Raw genomic sequence first — 25875 nt, 5'->3', positions numbered from 1 at the left:
AAAGCAGCTGGCCAGTCACCCCACCTACTTTACTGATTTCAAGAAAGAGCTTCCATACAATATTTGTCGTATGTAAATTTACATAGTATGATCTTAACAGAAAAATGTTTCCTTTTAAATGTGTAATCTTTATTGTCCAAGGGCTCTTTTCTTTTCTTTTTGGTCAATGAAAATGAATACCTCTATTGTAATACTAATATAAAGTATTTTATTTATATAACATCTATCTTCTAAACAGAGGCACATTTGTAAATTGGTCTTCTGTTGAAGTGATCTACCTTTGCCAACAGATCTCAGTATATGCATAACAGTACCCATATTATTTAATAATACTGTTGCTACCTTTTGCATCTCATATATAAGTAATCAACAAACTTTTATTACTTTTATGTAACACACACACACACACACACACACACAAACCCATAGGGTTAGCACCTCAGCATCTCTTAGTTCCCTAAACATTAATAGAAGAAAATAAGAAAAAATGTACCTGACAAACATAAAATCAAAATTTTAAAAAATAAAAAATAGTATTGCAAAATTACCAGAAAAACAAATAAGAAAACAGAAATGAAAAGAGACAAAGTGAAAAGAGGGGGAAAATCATCCTTTCAACATGAAAATGGTCCATATTTTCCTCAAAATAAAACATTAAGAAACAAAGTATCAAAGACAATGGGATTTAAAAGTTGAAAACAGTCTAAATAAACATAATACAGACTTAGAAAAATCTCCAGACCTTCTCAAGATAGAATTTGTTTCACTGATTTCTCCCTTTCTGATGTTCATACACCTGATCATAAAAGTTAATGTTAACTTTTGCAATTTGCCACATCCTGTAAGTTAAAATCATATTCTTCATAACTGTATCGATTTAAAGAATTTCCTAAACGTAGTAATCAGGTACCATTTCAGTATGATAGGAATCTGAACATCACTGTTAAAGGACATGGAAAGGAAACTGCTGCTTCTATTCATACTCTCATTCACAGGGATTTTAATTCACACATGAATATAAGACAATGTATAAAGACTACCTTTGAAATGTAGGTAAGCTTAATGGCTCCAACACGTGATGATCCAGAAGGTAGGTTCTAGAAACAAAGTATTAATATATACTTAATATCCAATATTATGAATTCATTTTATAATATAATGTTCCACATGTACTTCTGAAAAGTTAAAAAACTCAATTCTTTAATATCACATTTTACAAATGAACTTTCCTTCTGTTCAAGTTTTTACTTGGTCTGAAATCAAGTCCATAGCTTGGATAACAAAACTGAATCCTACTCTGTTCCATTATCATGCATTCTATGACTAAAAGGCTATTTTTATCACTGGAGCTAAACTAATACTCTTTCTCATGAGCTTAAAAAGCCATAAACAAGATCAGATTTTGTTCCTGAAAGCAAGGGGGAAATATTTACAGGCAGAAAACAAATATAATTGTAAGATACTTAAAAAGACTATACCTATTACTCTGTTCTATTAAAATTTCTTTATCAAGTATCTCTTGACAAAAATGGACTGCATTTCCCCCCATTTAAATGGTTTACTGTTTTTATGCCATATTAATCTACATTGATACTTTTTTTTCCAAAAAAAAATGTTTGCTTCTCTTTATCATATGCAGGGAATGTAGGCACTTTCACACACAGTATTTTCATTCTTCCTGTAAGTTTCAGATGTGGTTTGCATCAAAAGAGCTAAAGGTAAACAAAGAGGGAGAATCATCTCTGGTTGAAGCTATCCAGAAAGACTGAAGTGATGAACAACATTTAGGCTGGAGGTTAAGGAAAATTTTGAAACACAAAAAGCAGGGGAGAATATTCCAAGCAGAGAAAATGGACAAACTATAGCAAACAATTGAAGATGCACAGCTCTGTACTAGAAAGAGAGAGGGGGGCTATGTTGGGCTGTAATGCAGTGTCCTGTAAGATTGTAGTACAAAATGGTGGTCTGAAAACTTGAACTGAGAACCTAATCATAGAGGACCTAAATAAAAAAGTAGCGAAGAATTTATATCGTAGAGAATTTGAGGCCAACGAAGAAGGCTTATGAGCAGATCTGGAATCAAAATTATGCTCTTTTTATAATATATCTTATAATAAACTGAATGGATTATAGAGGAGGAAGATAGAGGTAGGAAAACCAGACAAAAGAATCTGGGGAAAACAAATCAAGAATATAAATTTCATTTATATGATAGAAGACTGATAAAAGACTGATAGAAGATTTCAGAAGTAAAAATGAAAACATTAGTTTTAGTTGATTTTGAAAATTATTTCTGCTGGAGATAAGACAGGATCAACTTTTCAACTGACTTTATAATAACGTACTTAAAAATAAAAAAATCTATGGGCTTGTTCTAATGAATGATTAGGAGGTAACTGGAAGCCTAGACATTTCAAAGACTTAAGAGTCCCAAACATGAACTGCTTATTGTTGACAGGGACAGATCTTTTAAAAACTTTCACACCTATATATTGTAAAACTCCATTAATTATGTTCTGCTTTAAACTATATACTACGTACAAGCTTCCAAATATAAATCATAAATAGTAAATATGCATATAAAATAAAATTATAATTCATTAATGTATAACATTAAAAAGCTATTTGTATTCTTATGTATAACGTTTTAGATTTATGGGTTTTGGGTTTTTAACTTTAAAGAAGGAAAAGAAATGTAAATATGTCTTCAAGAATCTCTAACTACCACCAAAGTGATTTTTTCAAAAACTGTTACCCTTCCATTTAAGGGTAATAATTTATTTCTTTTCAGTTTTTCATGAGCCTATTATTTTAACTGCTGAATAGAGCTCTAAGCCCTTGTGGAAGGAAGACAAATGAGAAACCAAAGCATGACATAAAGTGTCACAGTAATAGTAGTACACTACAGGGAAATTTAAGTAGCTGAGAGAAAAACAATATTCAAAATACGCAGTTTCTGTGGACTAGTATGATTACCATCAGGTTCGACTGGAAAGAAATGAGATTCAAAATTTGTTACTTGACAATGAACAAGAAATAACAAACTAATAGAACATTTAAGAAAAAAAGGGAAATAGGCCATTTGTTGATTATGAGTTCCTAAACTCATTTCGCCAAATACTTTTTCGAATCTCTTCAAATGCACTCCCTCGTACAGCAACTTAATTATTTCATTCTCCATGATTACCAACCTCCTGGACAAAACACAGGAAGCCCCAAAGTGATCCCTAATAAACACTAGAAAGAATTTTTAAACCCATGGTTAGTGGTAAAGGAAGCAGTGGTCAGGGGAAGAAGTGGCTTCCTAATAATAGAGGAATCAAACTAATTTTCTTTCTTTACCAAGGTTATTATGATCAGTATAACCATGTTATTATACTTTGACATAAGCAACTAGATTGAACCATATGACATTGCCATTTTTTTAGTAATTCAAAATGGCTGTATATTAGCAATTTCATATGGTTCAATCTAATTGCTTATGTCAAGATGCAATAACACGGTTATACTGAACATAATAACCTTGATAAAGAAAGAAAATAATATAATAATCTTAGCAAGACATTTCACTAAAGTTTTCAAGAGTAGATATGTCTTGATTATTACATTTAAAAGTGACACCAAGTTGGTACTAATGGCTAATACACTGGCTGGCAGAATCAAGATTTCCTAAGTTGGAAAGAAGATATAAAATTAATAAGAACAAACTATAAAATATTTAAATTCTGTACTTAAAAAAAAAATTGGCACTGTGTCCAGAAAAGCCAATGCATTAATTCTAACATAGAGATCTGGATTTTAAAAGTTTATGTGGACAAGACCTAGCTGAGTGCTATAGCCAAAGTGATCTAGTCTCCAAACACGCCACAGGCTCTCTTGCTTTGATCTCTGCCCACAGTATTCTTTGAGCACTGGAATACTCAACTTTTCCATCTCTTAGCCAATATTATATCCAAACTTCTAAGTCAATTTCAAATGTTACCACTTCCATGAAGACTTCAACCCCTTCTACTAGCTGTGTAACTTTCCTCTGAATTCCAAGTTCAAGTTTTATTCAGGGTAATAAATATATTCTGTTTTGTACTTAACTCCTTTTAGCTCTGCTAAATGGGTAGTCCTGATAAAGGAAGAATAACAAGAAGAATCTATTATGTAGGAACACAGAAAAATAATCAAGGAGCTTCAAGTAAAATTCAGGAGAAATCATACATATGTCAACCAGACCTTGTGAAGAGAGAGAAAAATCAGGGAGAGAAAATAGGCAGAACTGTGCAATGGCTCATATGGGTGAGGAGAGGTCCCTTACAACTCAAATTCTACATAAACAAACATACACACATTAGTATCTACTATAGACACATATATATCTTGTCTAATCTAAAATCAGTATATAGTGAAGAATACTAGACTACTTATCAGCAGACCTAGTTCCTGCTCTGTGAAACAGAACAGAACCTTGTATAAGTCTCTGCTCTTCCCTAGACCTTCCATTCCTCACCCACACGAGAAGCCTACTGGACAAAAATCAGCTTAGAAGTCTGCTAGAGATTCATCCCTTGCTTTGCACATACTTCCTTGCAACATGCAACCCCATTTTTAACTTCTACACCAATTTTTATTTGAAGATAAAAAGTTCCAAAAGGCCGGGCGTGGTGGCTCATGCCTGTAATCTCAGCACTTTGGGAGGCTAAGGCTGGAGGATCACCTGACATCAGGAGTTCAACACCAGCCTGGTCAAGACGGAAAAACCCTGTCTCTACTAAAAATACAAAAAATTAGCCAGGTGTGGTGGCACACCCCTGTAGTCCCAGCTACTCGGGAGGCTGAGGCATGAGAATCACTTGAACCCAGGAGGCAGAGGCTGCAGTGAGTCAAAATCATACCGCTGCATTCCAGCCTGGGTGATAAGAGTGAGACTCCATCTCAAAAAAAAAAAAAGTAGAGAAAGTTGAAAGTTTAAAACTACTTCACAGATGATATCTAATCTCAGGCCTCTTAAGGCTGGGATTCCAATTTTTTAAATTATAACATTTACCCCTATGTTTTGCAAGGCAACAATAAAATCAAACTGCATTTCAGTTCATGGATGGCATTACAATGACTGACTCAAATCTGACACTACAAAATAAAAGGACTACATATGTGCAAGAGTATCATGTGGTTAAGTCATTTATTTATTTAAAAATAATAGTCTCTGTCCTAGATGCAGCATCTTAAACCTAAATTTAATCTCACTAAAGGGACCCTGGTATTAAGCCTCCTTAATGCAAGAAAATCATCTATCCCTGGTCTTTATTTTAGCTGTTGTTTGAAATACATGTTACAAAAAAAGTATTTCTTATTTTTGGGACAGCTTCAATTGTTATTTTTTTCTGTGACTCAAGTTCTAATTTTCTAAAACCTAATTTGCCACCAGAGAGAGTATTTCTCTCTCGAGGGAAAAATATATACAGAAGCATTAATTTTTATCAAATAAACTTAGTTTCACCTTCTGAAATTCAAACAAAACAGTAGAGGTCAGGGGTGCAGGGCAGAGAGGACAGCCAGTAGAAATAAATCTAAAAATATACTGCTTAAGAAGACAAATTCTAAAGCCTGTATAGTATGTTAAATACTTAAATACAACTTTCTATGCTTTTAAAAGATAATCCTTGGGATTTTACAAACCTGTGGATTATCCATGTACCACACGAAACTATCTTCTCTGGTATCCAGTATGAAGTACCTTCGAAGAAATTTCCCACTGTTTTCATTTTCTTCAATGTCTAGAAAACCACAAATGCGATTCTGACGATCCACATAAGGCATTTCTGAGCTTGAACATTACACTGTAAAATAAAAATATTAACAGTAAGCTCCCTATGAAACAGGAAAGTATTTCTCATGGACTGCAAATCTGTTCAATGAGGGGGCAACTTGCCAACATTGAGTAAGGTCAATTAAAATGAACACACACCAACATCTGAGGCATTGACAAAAATCACTTTTGAAATTCAGTTTGTGAAGAGTGGTTACTAAATGTAACTATTTATTCACTGTGATGGTGACAACAGAGAGCTACTCACCTCAGCTGAATAATTTACTTACTTTTTCCCTAAAAAAACCCCAGGTGAGCCAAAAAAATAGTTATCCAAATTTTAATTTCCTCACAAATCAAGATAATCTATCCTTCAGATTATTTTAGAATATTTTTAAATTCACAAAACAACAACAGTTAACATTTAGTGACCACTTGCTACATGCTAGGCTCTGTACAAGGTTCTTTTCCATATGTTAACTCTTTTAATCTTCTAAACAATCCTAGGAGTAGGCATAATCACCCCAGCAGATAAGGAACTTAATACACAGGGGAAGTGATTTTCCAAAATTCCAAAACTAGTAGGCCAAGAGTCAAAGCCTGAATCCAGATTACCGCACTCTAGATCTCTTATCTTATGCTCTACACCATCCTCTCTAAAAAACCCTTGAATTGTTAAAACTAAAGTGAATCAAAATAAACTAGTTAATGTACTGGAAAGAGAGATAAGCAGGTATGATGTGCCTCCTGACGGAAGACACAAACATCACCTATCATGTGAACATAAAGCAACAAGAAAAAATGTTTTTTAGATCCCCTCTATATCCAAATACCAAACTACAGGAGATGCAGAACACAGAGGAACATGCTAAACTGCACCAAAGGAATTCAATCAGCAAGAGCCAGACTATAAGAAACAAAGGAAAAAAAAAAGTTTCTTTAGCAAGTAAATTATTACAAGAAAAAAAAAGAAAAAGACATTATAGATTAAAATAGACTTAAAAGGTGTATCATATTCTGGTCCTAAAGTACTGCAACTTTTGTTGTACTGATTAAAGTTAAAAAACCATTAGGTGCCAAGCACTGTTTCTCTAGAGACTACAGACATGTGATTCCTTCTTGATGTGATGCTTAGCCCAAATCTGCACCAGACAGCTGTTACTATTCTGGTACTTCTATAGCTGGCACCATCACATCTTTTGGCAGGATGAATTTACATAACTAGTTCTTTATTTAGAGGCTCAAGGTAAATTTAACTTACAGTGAAAATTCAATTACAATGCACACTGATATACTATGTATCTGCATCACTATTCCATATGCAGTCAGAGAAATGATAAAATACACCAAAAAGTTTTAAATAAAACCATCCAATAAGTTTGTGTGTTGTTGCTGTTATTGTTCTTATAAATCTGATACTTTAAAGGAAATAATTTCTTTAATAAATTTACCATGTTTGTAAAAAAAAAAAAGTTTACAATGTAATCAAAGCTTGAAAAATCAATACTCTATACTACCATATACCACAGGTAAAAGCTATCAACTTGCCATGAGAATAGACATAGATCAGTGGAAAAGAATTAAGAGCACAGAAATAAACCTATACGTCTATAGTCAACTGATTTCAACAAGGGTGCTAATACCATTCAATGTGGGGGAAAAAAGCCTCTTCAACAACTGGTGCTGGTACAACTGAAGCTGGACCCCCTACCTCACACCATATATAAAAATTAACTCAAAATGGATTAACAATTTAAGAGCCAAAACCAGAAAACTTTCAGAAGAAAATATAGGGTAAATCTTACTTTGGAATTGGCAATGAATTCTTAGATATAATACCAAAAGCATGAGCAACAACAAAAATAAGATATATTGGACTTCATCAAATTTTAAAACTTTTTTTGCATCAAACGACTTCAAGAAAGTCAAAAGAAAATCTATAGGAGGAAAGAAAATATTTGCAAACTATATATCTGACAAGGATCTAGTATCCAGAATATATAAGTAACTTTCAGAACTCAAAAACTTTAGTCCAAGTTTAAAATGGGCAAATGACTTGAAGACACATTTATCCAAAGAAGATAAACAAATGGTCAACGAGAACTTTGATGCTCAATATCATTAGTCATTAGGGAAATCCAAATAAAAACCACAATGAGATAAAACTTCACCCCCACTAGGATGGCTATAATTAAAAGAGAGGAAAATAACAAGTGTTGGCAAGGACATGGAGAAACTGGAACCCTCCTACGTTGCTGGTGGGAATGTAAAATGGTACAACAGCTGTGTAAAACAATTTGGCAGCTCTTCAAGAGTTAAACATAGAATTACCATATGATCCAGCCATTCTACTCCTAGGTACACACACACACCTCGTTTTACTGTGCTTCATTTTATTGCACTTCACAGATATTGGAGTTTTTACAAATTGAAGGTTTGTGGCAACCCTGCAGCCTCAAACTACTGGGCTCAAGAAATCCTCCTGTCTCAGCCTCCCTAATAGGTGGGAGGACTACATGCATGTACCACCATGCCCAGCTAACTTTTTTATTTTTTGTAAAGACAGGATCTCACTATGCTGCCCAGGCTAGTCTTGAGCTCCTGGCCTCAAGCAATCCTCTTGCCTCGGCCTCTCAAGGTGCTGGGATTACAGGCATGAGCCACCATGCCCAGCCAAGTGTCTCGCTTTAAACCAAAAGCCAGAAATGTCTAAGCTTAGTAAGTGAAGCATGTCAAAAGCTGAGACAGACCAAAAGTGAGGTTTCTTGCACCAAACAGCCAAGTTATGAATGCAAAGGTAAAGTTCCTGAAGGAAATTAGAAGTGCTACTTCAGTGAACAGAAGAATGGTAAGTGAAACAGCTTTATTGCTGATATGAAGAAAGCTTTACTGGTCTCGACAGAACATCAAATTAGCTACAGTATTCCCCTTAAGTCAAAGCCTAACCTAAAGAAAGGCTTTCTTCAGTTATTTGAAGGCTGAGAGAGGTGAGAAGCTACAGGAAGAAAGCTGGAAGCCAGCAGAGGTTGTTGGGTCAGGACTTTTAAAGAAGCCATCTCTATAACATAAAAGTGCAAGGTGAAGTAGCAAGTGCTGATATAGAAGCTTCCACAAGTTATCCAGGAAGATCTAGCTGACATCAAGGAGGTGGCTACACTAAAGAGATTTTGAATGTATGTGAAAGTCTTCTATTGGAAGATGCCATCTAGGACTTTCACAGCTCTAGAGAAGTCAATGCCTGATTCAAAGCTTCAAAGGACAAGCTGACTCTTGTTAGGGGCTAATGTAGCTGCTGGCTTTAAGTTGAAGTCACTGCTCACTTACCATTCCGAAAATCCTAGAGCCCTCAAGAATTATGCTAAATCTACTCTGCCTGTACTCTAAAAATGGAACAACAAAATCTGGATGACAGCACACCTGTTTACAGCATGTTTTACTGAAAAAAAAAAATTTTTTTTTGAGATGGAGTCTTGCTGTCACCCAGGCTAGAGTGGTGGCGCAATCTTGGCCCACTGCAACCTCCACCTCCCAGGTTCAAGCAATTCTCCTGCCTCAGCCTGCCTCAGCCTCCCAAGTAACTGGGATTACAGGCACATGCCATCATGCCTGACTAATTTTTGTATTTTTAGTAGAAACAGGGTTTCACCACATTGGCCGGGCTGGTCTCAAACTCCTGACCTCAGGTGATCCGCTTGCCTTGGCCTCCCAAAGTGTTGAAATTACAGGTGTTAGCCACTACGCCCAGCCACTGAATATTTTAAGCCCACTATTGAGACTTACTCCTCAGAAGATTCCTTTCCAAATATCACTGCTCACTGACAATGCACGTGGTCACCCAAGAGCTCTGATGAAAATGTGCAAGGTGATTATGTTGTTTCCACACCTGTTAACACAACATCCATTCTGCAGCTCATGCATCAGAGAGTAATTTCAACTTTCAAGAAACACATTTTGTGATATTGAAATATATATTTGTGATTCGAAATATAGCTGCCATAGACAGTGATTCCTCTGATAGATCTGGGCAAAGTAAATAGAAAATTTTCTGGAGAGGATTCATCATTCTAGATGCTGTTCAGAACATTAATGATTCACAAGAGGAGGTCCAAATATCAACATTAACAAGGTTTTGAAAGAAGTTGATTCCAACTCTCATGGATGACTTGGGAGGGTTTAAGACTTCAGTGGAGGAAGTAACTACAAATATGGCAGAAACAGCAAAAGGACTAGAATTAGAAGAGCCTGAAAATGTGACTAAATTACTATAATCTCATGCTAAAACTTGAACAGATGAGGAGTTGCTTCTATGGATGAGCAAACAAAAGTGGTTTCTTGAAATGCCACAGCCACCCCTACCTTCAGCAACCACTATCCTAATCAGTCAGCAGCCACCAACATTGAGTTAAAACTCTCCACCAGCAAAAAATTACAACTCATTTGAAGAGGCTGAGATGACTGTTAGCATTTTTAAGCAATAAAATATTTTTAAATTATAGTATGTATATTTTTTACACATAATGCTATAGCACACTTAATAGGTTACAGTATAGTGTAAACATAGTTTTTATATGTACTGGGAAACCAAAAAATTAGTGTGATTCATTCTATTGCAACATTTATCTTATTGCCATGGACTGAAACTGAACCCACAGTATCTCTGAGATTCAGATATTCAGAATTGAACACAGGTAGTCAAATAAACCCTTGTATATGAAATGTTCATAGCAGCACTATTCACAAATAGCCAAAAGGTGGAAACAACCCCAACAAATGAATGAAATGTGGTATATGCATACAATGGAATATTTTTCAGACATAAAAAGGAATGAAGTACTGATACATGCTACTACCTAGATAAACCTCAGAAACATGCTAAATGAAAAAAGCCACCAACAAAAAGGTACATGTTGTATGATTCTATTTATATGAAAGATCCTAAATAGATAAATCCAGAGCAACAAGGAATAGATTGGTGGTTGCCAGAGGCTGAAGAGAGTGGGAAATGCAGAAGAGCTGCTTAACAGGTGATGAAAATGTTTTGACAGTAGATATAGGTGATAGTTGCACAACACTGACACTGTGAAAGTATGATATGTCATTGGGTTGTACGCACTAAAATGGGTAATCTTATGCTAATTTCACCTCGACTAAAAAAATAAAAGGATGCTGTAACGTTACTTACCAGGCAGTTTCTACAATGACTGGCCCCATACATTTATCTTACTTCTTAGTTTAAAAGAGTAGAGCAAATAAATTATCTACTTGAAAAAACTCAATGTCTTAGAATGCTCACTCTAGAAGTCAGCTGTCATGTAGGAAATCTGACTGCCTTCAGACTGCCCCGTTGTGTGAAAGCCAACTAGTCCCATGAAGAAGCTGTGCGGAGAGAGGTGACCAGCCCACACCCAACTGTCCCAGCCATTCTAGCAGAGTGAGTGAAGAGGCTATCTTGACCATCCAGCCCAGTCAAGCCTTCAGATGACTCTCATTCCAGCTGCCATCTGACTGCAACTACAAGAGAGAGACCCCCAAGACGGAGCTGCCCAAATGAGCTCCTTCAACCCAGAGAACACTGAAAAATAATGAACTGTTCTTTTATGCTACAGAAAAGCCCTCAGGTATATACCATATAAATACAATATACAGAGCATTCAAGGAATTTTATAAACAAATATATGTCAGAATTGTCATTGGTTTTTAGTGCTATAGATGAAATTATCACCTGAATAGCTATTTGAAAATTAAAATACTTTTAAATAAAATATGGGTAAAAGAAGAAATCAAAAGGGAAATCAGAAAACATTCTTAACTAAATGAAAAATTTTAAAAGTCAAAATTTGTAGTATGCAGCTAAAGGTGATTTTGAAAGAAAATTTATAGTCAACATATTTTTATTAGAAAAGGTCTAATATCAATAGCATAAACTCTACCTTAAAAAGCTAGAAAAAGGTAAAGTAAACCCAAAATAGAAAGGGAATAATAAATATCAGAAAAGAAACTAATAAAATTGAAAACAAACAATACAAATTAAAACCAAAAGCTGTTTCTTGAAAAGATCAAATTGATAAATCTATAGCTATGTGAACCAAGTGAAAGAGAGAAAGCAAATCACCAATATTAGGAAGTACACACTACACACCCTATAAAGTGGGTAATAAGAATTCATGCAAACAAATTTGACAATTTAGAAGTAAACAAATTCTTTGAAAAAACACAACTTTGAAAAAACTGACACAAGACAAAAAAGAAAATCTGAAGTACCTATTTCTACTAAAGCAAATGAATTCACTACTAAAACCCCAAAAAGAAAAGTCAAAGCCTAGAAATAGTTCATATGTGAATTCTACCAATCCCTTAAGGAAAAAAATAACACCAGTCTTTTAAAAATTCTTCTAGTAAACAGGAAGAGAGAACAGTTAATTTTCAACCAAGGTGCCAAGGCAATTTTGTAGAGAAAGGACAGTCTTTTCAACAAACAAGACTGGAATAATCGACTGTCTATGAGGAAAAAAACTAACTCAAATGGATCACTGACTCAATGTAAAATGTTAAAGCTTCCAGAACAAAATATAGGACAAAGTCTTCAGGACCTTAGGGGTAGACAAATATTTCTTAAATAAGACACAAAAAGCCTGAACCATGTAATAGTTGATATATTTGAAATGTAATCAAACTTTAAAATTGCTCAAAAGACACCATAAAGAAACGAAAAGACAAGCCACAAAAATGAAGAAGATATTCAATATATATGTATCCAGACAGCAAATGATACCCTAGAACAGGCAGGTAATTATTACAATTCAATAATAAGACAACCAAATACGAAAATGGTAAAAAAAAAAAAAAAACAAAACTTGGAACACACAAGCTGACTAAGAACATATAAAAATAGTAAATAAGCACACGAATAGATGCCTACTATAATTAGTCAGGAAAGTGAATGCAAATAAAAACCACAAGATACTATAACATACCTACTAAAATGTCTAAAACAAATAAAAAAAAACCCTGACAACACTAAATGCTGTCAAAGATGTGAAATAAACGAACTATCATATATTGCTGGTGGAAATGCAAAATGACATAGCAACTTTGGAAAACAGTTTGGCAGTTTTTACAGTTAAACATATCCTTAGCGAACAACCCGGCAATCCCACTCCTAGGTATTTATCCAAATGAATTGAAGGCTTATGTTCACACCAAATATTGGATACAAATGTTTATAGCAGTATTAGTCATAACTGGCAAAAAAACACGAACAACCCAAATGTCCTTCAACTGGTGTACGAATAAACAAAATGTGGTGCATACAATACAATAAAATATTACTTGGCAAAATAAAGGAACAAACTATTGATACATGCGCAACTAATAAATGTCAAATGTATTTTGGTATGTGAAAGAAGCCAGACCAAAAAGGATATGGGACATAGAACAAACCAGTAGAGATGGAATACTGCTCTACAGTAAAAAGGAACTACTGACAGATGCAACAACATGAATAAATCTCAAAATCATAATACTAAGTACAAAAAAGGCCAGAAATAGGCTGGGCACAGTGGCTCACGCCTATAATCCCAACACTTTGGGAGGCCAAAGCAGGCAGATCACCTGAGGTTGGGAGTTCAAGACCAGCCTGACCAACATGGAGAAGCCCCGTCTCTACTAAAAATTCAAAATTAGCCGGGTATGGTGGGGCATGCTCTAATCCCAGCTATTCAGGAGGCTGAGGCAGAATTGCTTGAACCCGGGAGGTGGAGGTTGCAGTGGGCCTAGATCCCACCACTGCACTCCAGCCTGAGCAACAAGAGCGAAACTCCGTCTCAAAAAAAAAAAAAAAAAAAAAAGCCAGACACAAAAGGATACAGCCTTTGATAATAATTCTGCTTCCTAACATTTCAACTAGTGGTTTTAGTGTTATTTATTTATAGAAATAATTATATTTCTATAAAATTCTGAAAACTGCAAACCAATCTATAGGGATGGAATGCAGATCAGTAGTTGCTTGGAGCTGAGGGTGAAGGGAAGGACTGTAAGTGGCATGAGGATACTTTTCAGAGTTATAGAAATGTTCTGTATCTTAATGTGCTGCAGACATGGTCAAAACTCATCAAATTATACATTTTAAACAGATAGAGTTTATTGAATGTAACTTCAAAAGGTTAAAAATCCAGTACCAATTTTAAAAAAAATTCTTTTTTTGAGGTAGAGTCTCACTCTGTTGCCCAGACTGCAGTGCAGTTGCGTGATACTCGGCTCACTGCAACCTCCACCTCACAGGCTCAAGCAATTCTCATGCCTCAGCCTCCTGAGTAGCTAAGATTACAGGCACTGAGCCACTACCGCCCGGCTAATTTCTGTATTTTCAGTAGAGACAGGGTTTCACCACATTTGGCCAGGCTGGTCTCAAACTCCTGACCACAAATGATCCACCTGCATTGGCCTCCCAAAGTGCTGGGATTACAGGTGTGAGCCACCACACCTGAAGCAGTAACAATTTTAAAAACTCATTTATAAATGACTACAAGTAAAGTTGGCTGTTTTTTTTTTTTTTTTTTTTTGAGACGGAGTCTCGCTCTGTCACCCAGGCTGGAGTGCAGTGGCACGATCTCGGCACACTGCAGGCTCTGCCCCCTGGGGTTCACACCATTCTCCTGCCTCAGCCTCCCGAGCAGCTGGGACTACAGGCGCCCGCCACCTCACCTGGCTAATTTTTTGTATTTTTAGTAGAGACAGGGTTTCACCGTGTTAGCCAGGATGGTCTCAATCTCCTGACCTCGTGATCCGCCCATCTCGGCCTCCCAAAGTGCTGGGATTACAGGCGTGAGCCACCGCACCCAGCCAAATAAAGTTTTTTAAAAGCTTTCCATGGCAAAAACCTGATAAGCAAAGTCAAAGCCAGTAGAAAATATTTGCAACTTATATCATAGACAAAGGGCTAATCTCCTTAACATTTAAAGAGCTTGCAAAAAATGTTAAGGGAAATATATCAAACGTTCAATAGAAAAATGAGTAAAAGACATGAACATTGTACCAAGAGAGATATAAAAATGGCCTTTAAATATATGATGAGATATTCAGTATCACTCATAATAGGACAAATACAAAAAACCATACCGAGATGTAGCCATTGCCAATGACATTGCAAGAACAGAATAACACAAGAGACTACCACAGGGATTCAAATATCAAAATCTATACGGTAAGAAATGGCTCAGGAAAGATAACTGGTTTCTTTAAAATTAAATTCAAAAGCAGGAGAAGAAAAGGAACTAGAGGAGAAACCTATGAATTAAAAAAGACTACATATCTGGACCAATCACGACATGTGGATTTTATTTAAATCCTGTTTCTTTAAAAATAAAAACAAAAACAAACAAACACTGACATATTTAAGAAAATCGGAAATTTGGATATTGTCTGATGATATTAAGAAAACAGACACATTATTTTTGGTGTGATAACGGCATTGTGATTGTTACCAAAAAAAGGAGGAGTCCTTTTCATTTAGAGATATTTACTGATATAAAATGTTATTTATCTGGGGCCAGGCATGATGGCTCACAATTGTAATCCCAGCACTTTGGGAGGCTGAGGCAGGAGGATTGTGTGAGCTCAGCAGTTCAAGCCTACAAAATGACAAGACATTATCTCTGCCAAAAAAAAAAAATTAGCCAGGCGTGGTGGTGTGTGCCTGTAGTCCCAGCTACTTGGGAAGCTGAGGTGGGATAATCGCTTCAGCCCAGGAGATTGAGTCTGCAGTAAGCTATGATTGTGCCACTGTACTCCAGCCTGGGCAATAGAGCAAGACCCATTCTAAAAAAAAAAAAAAAGAAAAAAAAACAGAAAGAAAAGAAAAAAGAAAGCAAGAAAGAAAAGAAAAAAATGTTATCTGGGATTTGTTTCAAAATAATTTGAGAGAAGGAATAAACGGAGGCACTGGTGGCAGGGTTGGTGGCTGGGGCTAAATGATGGTGTTCATGGGATTGGTTACACTATTCTATTTTTGTGGATGTTCACAAATCTCCATAATAGAAGTTTTTTAAATCTATACTATACAGATATACCATTTCTCATCTATTAGACTGGCAAAAATTCAAAAGTTTGACAACACACTATACTGATGAGGCTGTAAGAAAACAGAAACTCTTACATTGCTGGCAAGAAGGCAAAATGGTAAAACCCTACTGGGTGAATCTGGTACTATTTAACAAAATCATATATGCTTTTATCCTATGATCCAGCATTCCTACTTGGTACTGTAATGTGAAACATTTTAGGTATGATAAGACTTCCAGACCATTATAATGTACATTATTGGATAATGTAAATATGTTGATATGATTATATTTAAAATAAAAGAAAACATTTATTTGTTATTAGGAACCAAGACTTTCACAGTGAGAGAAAAGAGGTACAAACAAAAAACAAAAGAACAAACTGTGTACAATACATCTGAATTAGAAATAATATGAACTACATAATTTCTGAAGATATGACAGTAATAGAAAATCACCACTTTGTAATCCCAATGTCTCACTGATTTACACAAGCATCTTCAATGAACACTAAAACCACTAGATGAAATGCTGTTAGGAAACAGAATATTCATAGTCTCAAAATATCACCCCACAGTTTTGTTACTAATTGCAAACAGGAAATGTATCTTTACATTGGAGAGATCTTATAGCCCCCACCTTTACCAAATAACTTGGTATCTATTGAATCTAGAAGCTAGGTACTAACGGATACCACTTCTCTCTAAACAAACCAAGTATAGTATGATTCCACTGACATGAAATATGCAGAATGGGCAAATCTATAAAGCTAGAAGGTAGATTACTAGTTGCCTAGGTACAGGGGAAATGAGTTGTTGTCTAAGGATAGGAGGGTACAGGGTTTCTTTGGGGATGATACTAATATTATAAAATTGATTGTGGTGTTGTCCACGTAACTGTGAATGCACTAAATCATACATTTTAAATAAGTGATTTATATAGTGTGAATTATATCTCAATAAAGCTTTTTTTAAAAAAAGAAACGATTACAATTGTCTTTCATTCTAGAGTACAAAAGAAACCCTAAGGAATATTTCATCTCCCAGACCTCTATTGTTGGAGTATCCCAGAGGGTGGTCTGTGGATCTCTTTCCTATATATACTCAGTGTCTTGGTGAGCTTACTCATTCTCACAGGCCTAAATATTGATGACTTCCAGACTGTTATCTCCAGCCTTGAACACTGTTGACTCCAGACCCATGTATACAACTGCCTATTCTACGGTTCCACTTATCTAACAAGCTATCTCAAACTTAACAAACTGAGCTCCAGATATTCCCCTCAGAATCCTGATCCAGCCTTCCCTAGCTCAGTAAAGGGCCACTCCCTTCTTCCAGTTGTTCAGGAAAAGTATCTTGAAGTCATACTTAAGTTTTTCTCACCCTGTGGTAGTCCATTCTTGCATTGCTATAAAGAACTACCTGAGGCTGGGTAATTTACAAAGAAAAGAGGTTTAATTAGCTCACAGTTCCACAGTCTGTACAGGAGGCATGACTGGGGACGCCTCAAGAAACTTACAATCATGGTGGAAGGCAAAGAGGGAGGAGTTACCTCTTACATGGCAGGAGCAGGAGGAAGAAAGAGAGAAGAGAGGTACACACTTTTAAACAACCAGATCTCATGAGAACTCGCTCACTATCATGAGAACAGAAAGTAGGGATGTCTGTCCCATGAACCAACCGCCTCCCAACAGGCGCCTCCTCCAACACTGGGGATTACAATTGGACATGAGATTTGGGTGGGGACACAAATCCAAACCATATCCTACCCCATGTCCAATCCATCAGCAAATCCTGTTATCTCCATCTTCAAATTATAACCAGAATCCTACTTCTCACCACTTGCTACCTCTCTGGTCCAAGTGACCATGACCTCCCACCTGGATTATTGCCAAGGGCCTCTCCTGGATCTGGCCCTTACCCCACTTCAATCTATTCTCAACATGGCAGTCAAAGTGATCCCATTAAAACATTTATTCAAGTGTTCACTCAATAAACACTTACACATATTACTACTCATAAAGCACTTTTCTAAATACCTAAATATTAGTTTATTTAATCCTTATAACAATTTTACAGATGAGAAAACTAAGGCACTTGCTCAAGGTCACATGCTTGGGAGTGGCAGTGCCAGGAGTCAAACTGGAGGAGTCTGGCTCTAGAGTCACACTCCTCAATACTATGTAATACCTCACTCTGCTCAAAACTCTTCAGTGCAATAGATGTCAACCTTGGCCACTTATCAGAATTACCTGGGAATTTTAAAAATTCCTGATGCCTACGTTAAAACACCGCCTCCCCCACCACCGCCAACCAATTAAATTAGAAATTCTGGAATGGGATCCAGGCATCAGTACTTTTTTAAAGCTTCCCCAATCATTCTAATGTTCGGCCAAGGTTGACAACCTGTTTCAATGGGATCCCATCTCACTCAAAGTAAAAACCTAAAAACCAAAGCCCTCATAAAGACCACTAAGCCTCGTCTGCCCTGTTACCCCATCCCAATACCCACCTTACTCATTCATTTGGCCACTGGACTCACCAGACAAGATTCCCACTCGGGGACTTGTAACTCAAAGTCACCTTCTCAGTGAACACTTCCTTTTAGATCTTATCTAAAATTGCAAATCCTCCAAACCGTTTTGCTACTTCCACCTTGGTTCCCCATGTTATTCTTCTCCTTAGCATTTATTGATTATCTAATGAATGATACAGTTTACTTATTTACCTGATTCTTGTCTGTTTCCCCACACTGTAATGTAGGCTCCATGACAGCAGGGATTTGTTATTTACTGTTGTTTCTCCAATGCCTAACACAGTGGCTGTCACATGCAAGACCCTCAGTAACTATTTGTTGAACGAAGGATGAAGTAACCCATAATTACTGCATCAAAGATTAACGTTAAGTTTCCAGATAGAAAGTTGTTTCTTCCTCATCAGACAAGAATCATTTACCAGATTTAACTGATTTATTTAAATAATGGAAGGAAAAAGTTTCAAACACTGTATTTCCATTTGAATTTATATTTTTAGTAAAACTTACATGAGGTAAAACCAGACACAATTATATTATTAACATGCCTCCCAACCCAAATTTCTCCTTCAGCTTTACTCATACTCTAAGGTATAGTTAGATCTTACAAATCAGTCATGAATTAACATAATTACACTTAACACCTCATCGGTCAGGAACCAGGAAGCCAAAAAATAAAGCAAAACACAGAAACAGCCTGAGTGATATAAGAAAAAGCAAAGAAAAATTAAATTCTGTACAGTGAGACCTCATCAGGCCCACAAGACTTCACTATTATTTGTTAAAACATGTCGAGTGGGACTAGTCCTGGTGCCCCACAATCACTGACAAACACAAAGCTGAGGATATATAGACATCGAGGATCAAATATCTGTAGAGTCAGGCATGGCTCTGGCACCCTAATTAGCACCATCCTTCCACTCTGCAAGAGCAGTTGACAGAAGAGAGGGAAAGAACTGTAAGTCTTCAGGGAGAACGCAGGGAAAAGGAGGAGGTCTTCACCAAAACAGTGGCAGGGGCCTCTAACAGAAATCACTCATGAAGATCAGAGGAGCCTAGAACAGACTTCCATCCCATTCTTCAGTTCCACATCTGCTTACGCAGCAGACTGAGTGACTGACCCCGTGTGTCTACTTGAAAAGGGGGACAAAGAGAATTGATGAGAAATGGCAGGGCACAGAAAGAAGGCAGACTTAAGTAGTCTGTATGCCACTATTCGACATCACAAGGAAGTGAGTTTCCAGTGGGTTGAATAGAAACCACAGCGTACCTGGATTGAAGTTGTTTTGCCATTATCAAAATATCTCGCTGCAGAGAGAAAAGATCTCCACCCTGACTCACACACATTCACGTAACCAGTGGGTAAACTGACAGGATGGGAGCAAGCAGATGGGTGTGTAGGTTGGAAAAGGTTTAGCTACAGAAAATTTCATACCCAGAAACTGTGCAGCAGGAGTCTCCCTGCAAGATCTCACCAAAAATGCCAGTTTGGTTGCCTATTAGTAGACTGCAATGGCCTGCCACTGTTAATCAAGAGAGGACTCTAATAGCACCAGATAACAAACACTTGTCTTTTTCTACTTCTCTTGACACATTTGTATCCAAATAGATCCCTTAAGAGGGAAAGGAAAGAGGTATCCCAGGAGCTTACCACAAGCCATCCATACCCCAAGTGCTTCAGGAAGTAAGTGGCCTGACCACTGGGTAAGGAAGGGAAAAAAAACCTTTAAATTGAATATATATGAGATTGAATGTTCAAACTGGAATAGACTGCAATTTTTTGTTTTTGCTTTTCTGTTTTTTTTTTTGGAGACAGGGTCTCACTCTCCTGTCACCCAGGCTGGAGTGCCACAGCACAGTCTCTGTTCACTGGAACCTCTGCCTCCCAGGCTCAAGGGATCCTCCTACAACAGCCTCCCAACTAGCTGGGACTACAGGCACGTGCTACCACGCCCGGCTGATTTTTCTATTTTCTGTAGAGACAAGGTTTCGTCATGTTGCCCAGGCTGGTCTCAAACTCCTGGGCTCAAGCTATCCTCCCACCTCGGCTTTCTGAAGTGCTGGGATTACAGGCATGAGCCACTGAGCCCAGCCTAGAACTTTTTGAAAACTGTAAATGACAGAAAAGCTATCATTTACCCATGATGTTATGGGGGGTGGGGGACAGCGGGGTGGGAAAGAGCCTACAAAATACAGTTAAAGGCAGTGAATAGTGAAAATTAAAACTCATTAAAACTCTTGTTTGTTCTCAGTAAGCTTGGACTGCTGAATAACCTGATGACATATGCATTAGCATTCTCATCCTTAATAATGGGAGGGAACACCTGACATGGAAATTCTCAGGAGGGATTTACTGTACCGGGTAAGATGCTACATTAGAAGCCCTCTGAGATCACTTCCAATTCTAGTGCCTGTGATCGTCTTTTCCTTCAAGAGGTTAAATTCAATCCAGAATATAGAGTTCAATGGTTAAACCATAAAAGGCTAGGCTGCCTAAAGGGCTAAAAACCACAACTTTCTGGAGAATAAAGCTATCAGACTGACAAGCCTGATAAGAGTTCCATGTAGGAAACAATATTTTGCTCTAAAACTTATTTAACTTAAAAAAATCTTAAATGACTAATTTTCTTTTATATCCAACAGAAATTCCAGTTCAAAGAAAGCTTATAAAATCACAAAAACCCCATCTTCCTGAATATAATCAATTCAACTAATTAAAAGGCTTACTAAAATAAATAGCAAACATATGTTTGCTTAAGCATCTTCTAGGAATCACAAACTCACATATCCCTTATTAGACAGTACCCACAAGAAAAAAAGTTACTTAGGGTCAAATGGTTTAATATTGCTCAGTAAGTGTAAGAGAGTTCTAGTGCTATAACAAATAACAGGATGCTTTATGTTTACATAAAAACATCCCATATTTTTATGTTTCTAAAAATAATTAAGCATTATAGACAATCATCTAAAGCTACCAAGTTTTCTGCCCTTTCTGAAAGCATTCCTTTCAGACACCACGTCAATAAATTCTTAAATGCTGGATATGTACTCACAAATGGTCAAAAAACCTAAAACCAAATCTTAATATTTACCTCCTACTGAAGTCATTTTATTGTATCACTGCAGATCTAAAACAAGATTTTTTAATCTTGAAATTTAAATTTTAATATTAACAAAAGTAAACTGCTCCAGCATGAGAAAAGTAATTATTTGCATATTACCTCAGCTCACAGTTGGAATCAAATAGGAAATACTTTTAGGCAGTTAGTTATATCAACCCAAAATTTTCTAATAAAAGCAATGTTACTATTGTCACAAATAATTACTACACTATATTCAGAAAACTATCTTCCCCATTCTCAAATAAGTTATTTAAACAATAATGACTTGACATCAAGCAATATGTCAATGTCAAAGTATGACTTAAATTATATTAATAAACTATTAGATTTCATTCTGGGTTACAAATTATCACACAATTAAAATAACTTCGGGATTTGCAGCATGACTAATAATAATAAAGAACTTCCAGGCTTAAGTCAAAAAGCCACTTTGTTTAAATCTCCATTAAATGTTTTTTGTGGGGGGGAAGTCCCCATAAAAATGTAAAATGTTTCCACCTTTCCCAAGTATCTTCCTAGGAGTGGTCAATATTGTCATATCCTATATGTTTGCAAACGATACTTGAATGACTTTTAAAGAAAAGAATCCAATGCTATTCTTAACATCCTTAAACACTTCTAAAAAGGTCCTTCCGGCTTATGAACTCATGGCAGTTTCCTCACAATTGTATACTTATCCTGTTTCACTGTCTCTCCTAGTCTATGACAAACTCAATTTTACACACCATCTTTCCTATTTTGTTACACTGCTAAAACTGGGGAGAAAAAAAGATACAAACCTGCTACTTTACCCCCTCCCAAAGCAACAATGAAAATACTAATTAACAAGATAAAGACTGGAAGCTCTGCGCGCGCCCGCGCGGTGTGTATACACATATATTTATATTATATATATATATATATCTTCGTAATGTCACTAAATTCACAGCCACATATCTTGATACAGGTATACACTACAAGAGAAAACTGTCAGTGGATACAGTGTAAGGTTTACGGCACTATAAAATAAATTAACTACTTTATTAATTCAAATTCTGTCAAAGTTAAATACTCTTGTTTAAATGTATCAGTACTCTAAAATGCAATTTTCCTTGGGAAAATTGGCCAAGATAAAAAATACTTTAACTCCACTAGGGGAAATATTTCTTTTGCCACAAGTGTGTCAACAGGAAAAATTAAGAGCATGAAAAGTAAACAGGTATTTTGATCAGAATAAATCTTATTATTTTAATATAACGGGTCTTCAAGTTCTTCAGATTGTGAAGAAAAACACAGTTTCACAAAACAATCACATAACTCTTACCCAGACTTTGCTGTAAATGGTTTCAGTGGCATCAAATTAACATAGAAAGTATGCAAGCTGAGTACTTGGGAAAATAAAGCAGATTGATCAGGAGTTCTAAGATGAAAGACAATGGTGTAAACCTCATAGTGCACTATTTGTTCCAGTCATTAAACACACAGGAAATAAGATTTTCTATTTAGAAAACTAACTCACAAGGGGCAATGACTTCATTAAAACAAAGAAAATCTTATTAAAACAACGATCAATTGTAAAATAAGAAAACCAGTACTGCAGAATTGGAAGGTGAAACAGACGAGGAAAACGCAGAAACTGCCTGGATATTTATTTGTTCCTTGAACCTCTTCTTGTACTGCCCCCAGAGAGCAAAGGAGTTTCATTATTTATACGCCCAGACCACGGGAGATGCTCTGCGCGGGGGCACAGCCTCACCAGAATTCTACCAAAGGCAGTAAACACTATAAGCAACAGGACCGCTTTCATTATGACACACTTTCCCCTCTTTCCAGGAGGTCAATAGAAAGCATCTGAAACAAACCACAAACCACTCAAGACGGCCCCAAAGCTCTGCGGTTGGCAGCTGGCCTCGGCGTCGAAAGACCTGGGTCTGGTCGCCTCCCCGGTGCCACCTGCGTGACCTTGGGCAAGTCGCCTTCAACGCTGCCTCTGGCCACCTGCCCCGAAGGTGCGGAGGTAAATCGCGGACACCGCCCGACTTCAGGGCCCAGGGCGGAGCCGGCTTCGGCCTCGGCAAGTCCTGAAGCCAAAATGCATTAAACACCAGGAAAGGATGCCCGGCGCCGCGCGCCCCGCGGGCACAGCCCTGGAGGGAGGCGCTCCGACCGGCGCCACCGGGAATCCCCGGGCAGCTGCGCGCACCGCGCCCCGAGCGGGATTTCTCGGGGGGCGGAGACGCCGAGGCGCTTGTCGGCCCCGCGACCGCCGCGGGCCTCCCGCCCTCCCCCGCCGGACGACGCTGAGGGCTGACGTCGGGAAAACAATCGGGGACCCACGGGAAGAAGACGCCGCCCCCTCCCGCTGCCCCAAGCCACGGCAGGTGAGCCGGCCCGGCGGCCTCCAGGTGCTGTGGCGCGTGGCGCGGACGTGCGCAGAGGGGGCGCCGGCTCCGCACTCACCAGCGCCCACCGCCCCTCTGCGGACGCCTCCCCGCTCGCCTCAGCGGGAACCGCGCTCCAGCAGCCCGGCAGCCCCGCAGCCGCCGCCACCTCGCGCTCGACCCCGTCCCCCACCCCTGCTCCAGCGCGGCCGCGTTCTTCAAGCCAAACTTTACCGCGGCCTCGGCCCGGAGCACCCGCGCCGCCGCGGCCCCGGCTCCCACAGAGGCTCGGCTGCCTGGAGCGGCGTCCGCGACGGCCAGCCCGCGCACTGCGCACGCGTCCCCACGCTGCCTCAGCCCTCAGACGGCGGCTGAGATTCCGGAGCGGGCGCTCCCAGCCCGCAGAGACTACGAGTCCCGGCAGGCCCCGCGCGGGTCCCTGCGGCGTGGCGGGCCGAGTTTCTGGTGTCTTCCTGGTTCCAGCGGCGGCGGCCTCGGCGCGCCGGGGAGGCTTGCGCGCGGAGCTCTGGGCCGCCGCGCCGCGGTGCTTCCTGGTATTCGTAGTTTTTGAGCACCACTGGGCTTGGCTCGGAGGTGGAACTCCGGGTTTTCTGATGTCATCGCCTAGAGCTGCGAGGAACAGGGATCTTTAAAAATAGGCTTCGTTAGTTTGCAGATAATTTGTTTGCAAGCTGTCCCATAATCGGTCCAAGTGGCACAAATTTACAGGCTGCGGTGTGACCTGGAGAAAAACGCTTTACAGCTCTGCGCGCCAATTTTTCGCTCTTCTCTCTCCCTGCAAATGTAGCTCCACTGCCTACTTACAATGGTGTTAATAGTACAGGAGGGTAAGAGAGACTTAAAGAAGGATTAGTCGAAATTCTTTCAGCAACGGTGGAGCATAAATATGTATTCTGGTAAATATTCGTTGAGTGTTTAGCAATTTCTCGAGCACTTAACTGTGTGCCAAGTACGCGATAGGCAACCCGGCATTCATCTGAGAAAGAGACACTGTCACTGCCCTTATGGAGCCTGCAGCTTGGGGGAAACTCGTCCGCAAACTAGCAAAATCGTTCCAGATTTTAATAGAATGGCCAGACTGAGAAAGTTCAAGAGACAGTAGCGGTGGCGGGGAGGGGGGCAGGCTTTTCAGAGAGAGTGGCAAGGCAAGTTCTCTGAGGATGTGATATCTGAGCTGAAACCTGAAGAATGAGAAATATTCAGACATGCAAAGAACTGGGAAAGAATTACATGCCACGCCTTTCACAGCGCATGCCACTCTAGGCTCTTAATAAATACTTGTTCTTTTTGTGTGCTTCTTCCTGTCCTCTCCTTGCACAACCTTAGATCACATCCTATCCCCTTCAAACCCTTTAAAAAAATCTTTATCAACATCTTTTAGAATATCCTTCCTATGTGAAAATGTACATGAAACAAATGTCCAGTGGTAAGACAAGCTGTACAGCTGCTAGGACAGAAGACACAACCCTGGTGACAGGCTGGAATCTGTCTACTTTGCCACTTCTTTATTTGCGAACTGGGTTAGAAGTCTGGGCGTTCAGCCTGGCCTCCTGACTTGTTTCTCTTCATGGGGCATCATAGAGGATTTTGAGTTTGTCTTTATTAAAATCTTAGAGGAACCCTACCTGTTATCTGAATCAGAGGTGTAGTGAAGAACAGCCCTAGATTTTCCTGTGTAGACTTACCTATGTGACTTTATGCAGAGAGTGACACTTTGCCCTTCTCACCCTCAGTGACCTCGACTGTAAATGAGTGTCATCCACCCTGCCTGCCTTGCAGAATGTTCTCAGAGTCTGATAAACTGATGGAGGTGAAAACATCTTGCAAACTGCATAGAACGGCTCTCTGACTGCCTCTTTGAGACTTAGCATTTTCAATTGCCTTTCATCCAACGTGATATTTTGATTATCTTTTGAGAAACCTTAGCTATGCAGCCTTGCTGACATCTGTCTCTTTTGGGGTCCTCATCTGTATAATGGTTGAAA

The 25875-nt window shown here is 38.4% G+C and overlaps 1 protein-coding gene across 13 annotated transcripts in view; it reads right to left on the bottom strand.

Annotated features, from left to right (window-relative positions):
• PLEKHA1 (pleckstrin homology domain containing A1) overlaps positions 1–24412 on the bottom strand; it is a 57726-nt gene extending 33314 nt beyond the window's left edge. For 3 of the 13 annotated variants that reach the window (XM_063607545.1, XM_063607546.1, XM_014346568.3), the window contains exons 1-3: positions 23949–24085; positions 5668–5828; positions 1041–1097 (exon numbers count right to left, since the gene is read on the bottom strand). In XM_063607545.1, coding sequence (XP_063463615.1) covers positions 1041–1097; positions 5668–5808 — 198 coding nt within the window. In that variant the 5' untranslated portion in view covers positions 5809–5828; positions 23949–24085. The other 10 variants (XM_055093421.2, XM_008951011.4, XM_055093419.1 and 7 more) reach the window with 8 other exon arrangements.
• Positions 24413–25875: the final 1463 nt, after the last annotated feature.

Source organism: Pan paniscus, chromosome 8 (assembly GCF_029289425.2).
Source record: "Pan paniscus chromosome 8, NHGRI_mPanPan1-v2.0_pri, whole genome shotgun sequence".
NCBI classification, from domain to species: domain Eukaryota; kingdom Metazoa; phylum Chordata; class Mammalia; order Primates; family Hominidae; genus Pan; species Pan paniscus.
The sequence above is the reverse complement of the archived record's forward strand: the minus strand, read 5'-3'. Positions and strand labels throughout refer to the sequence as shown.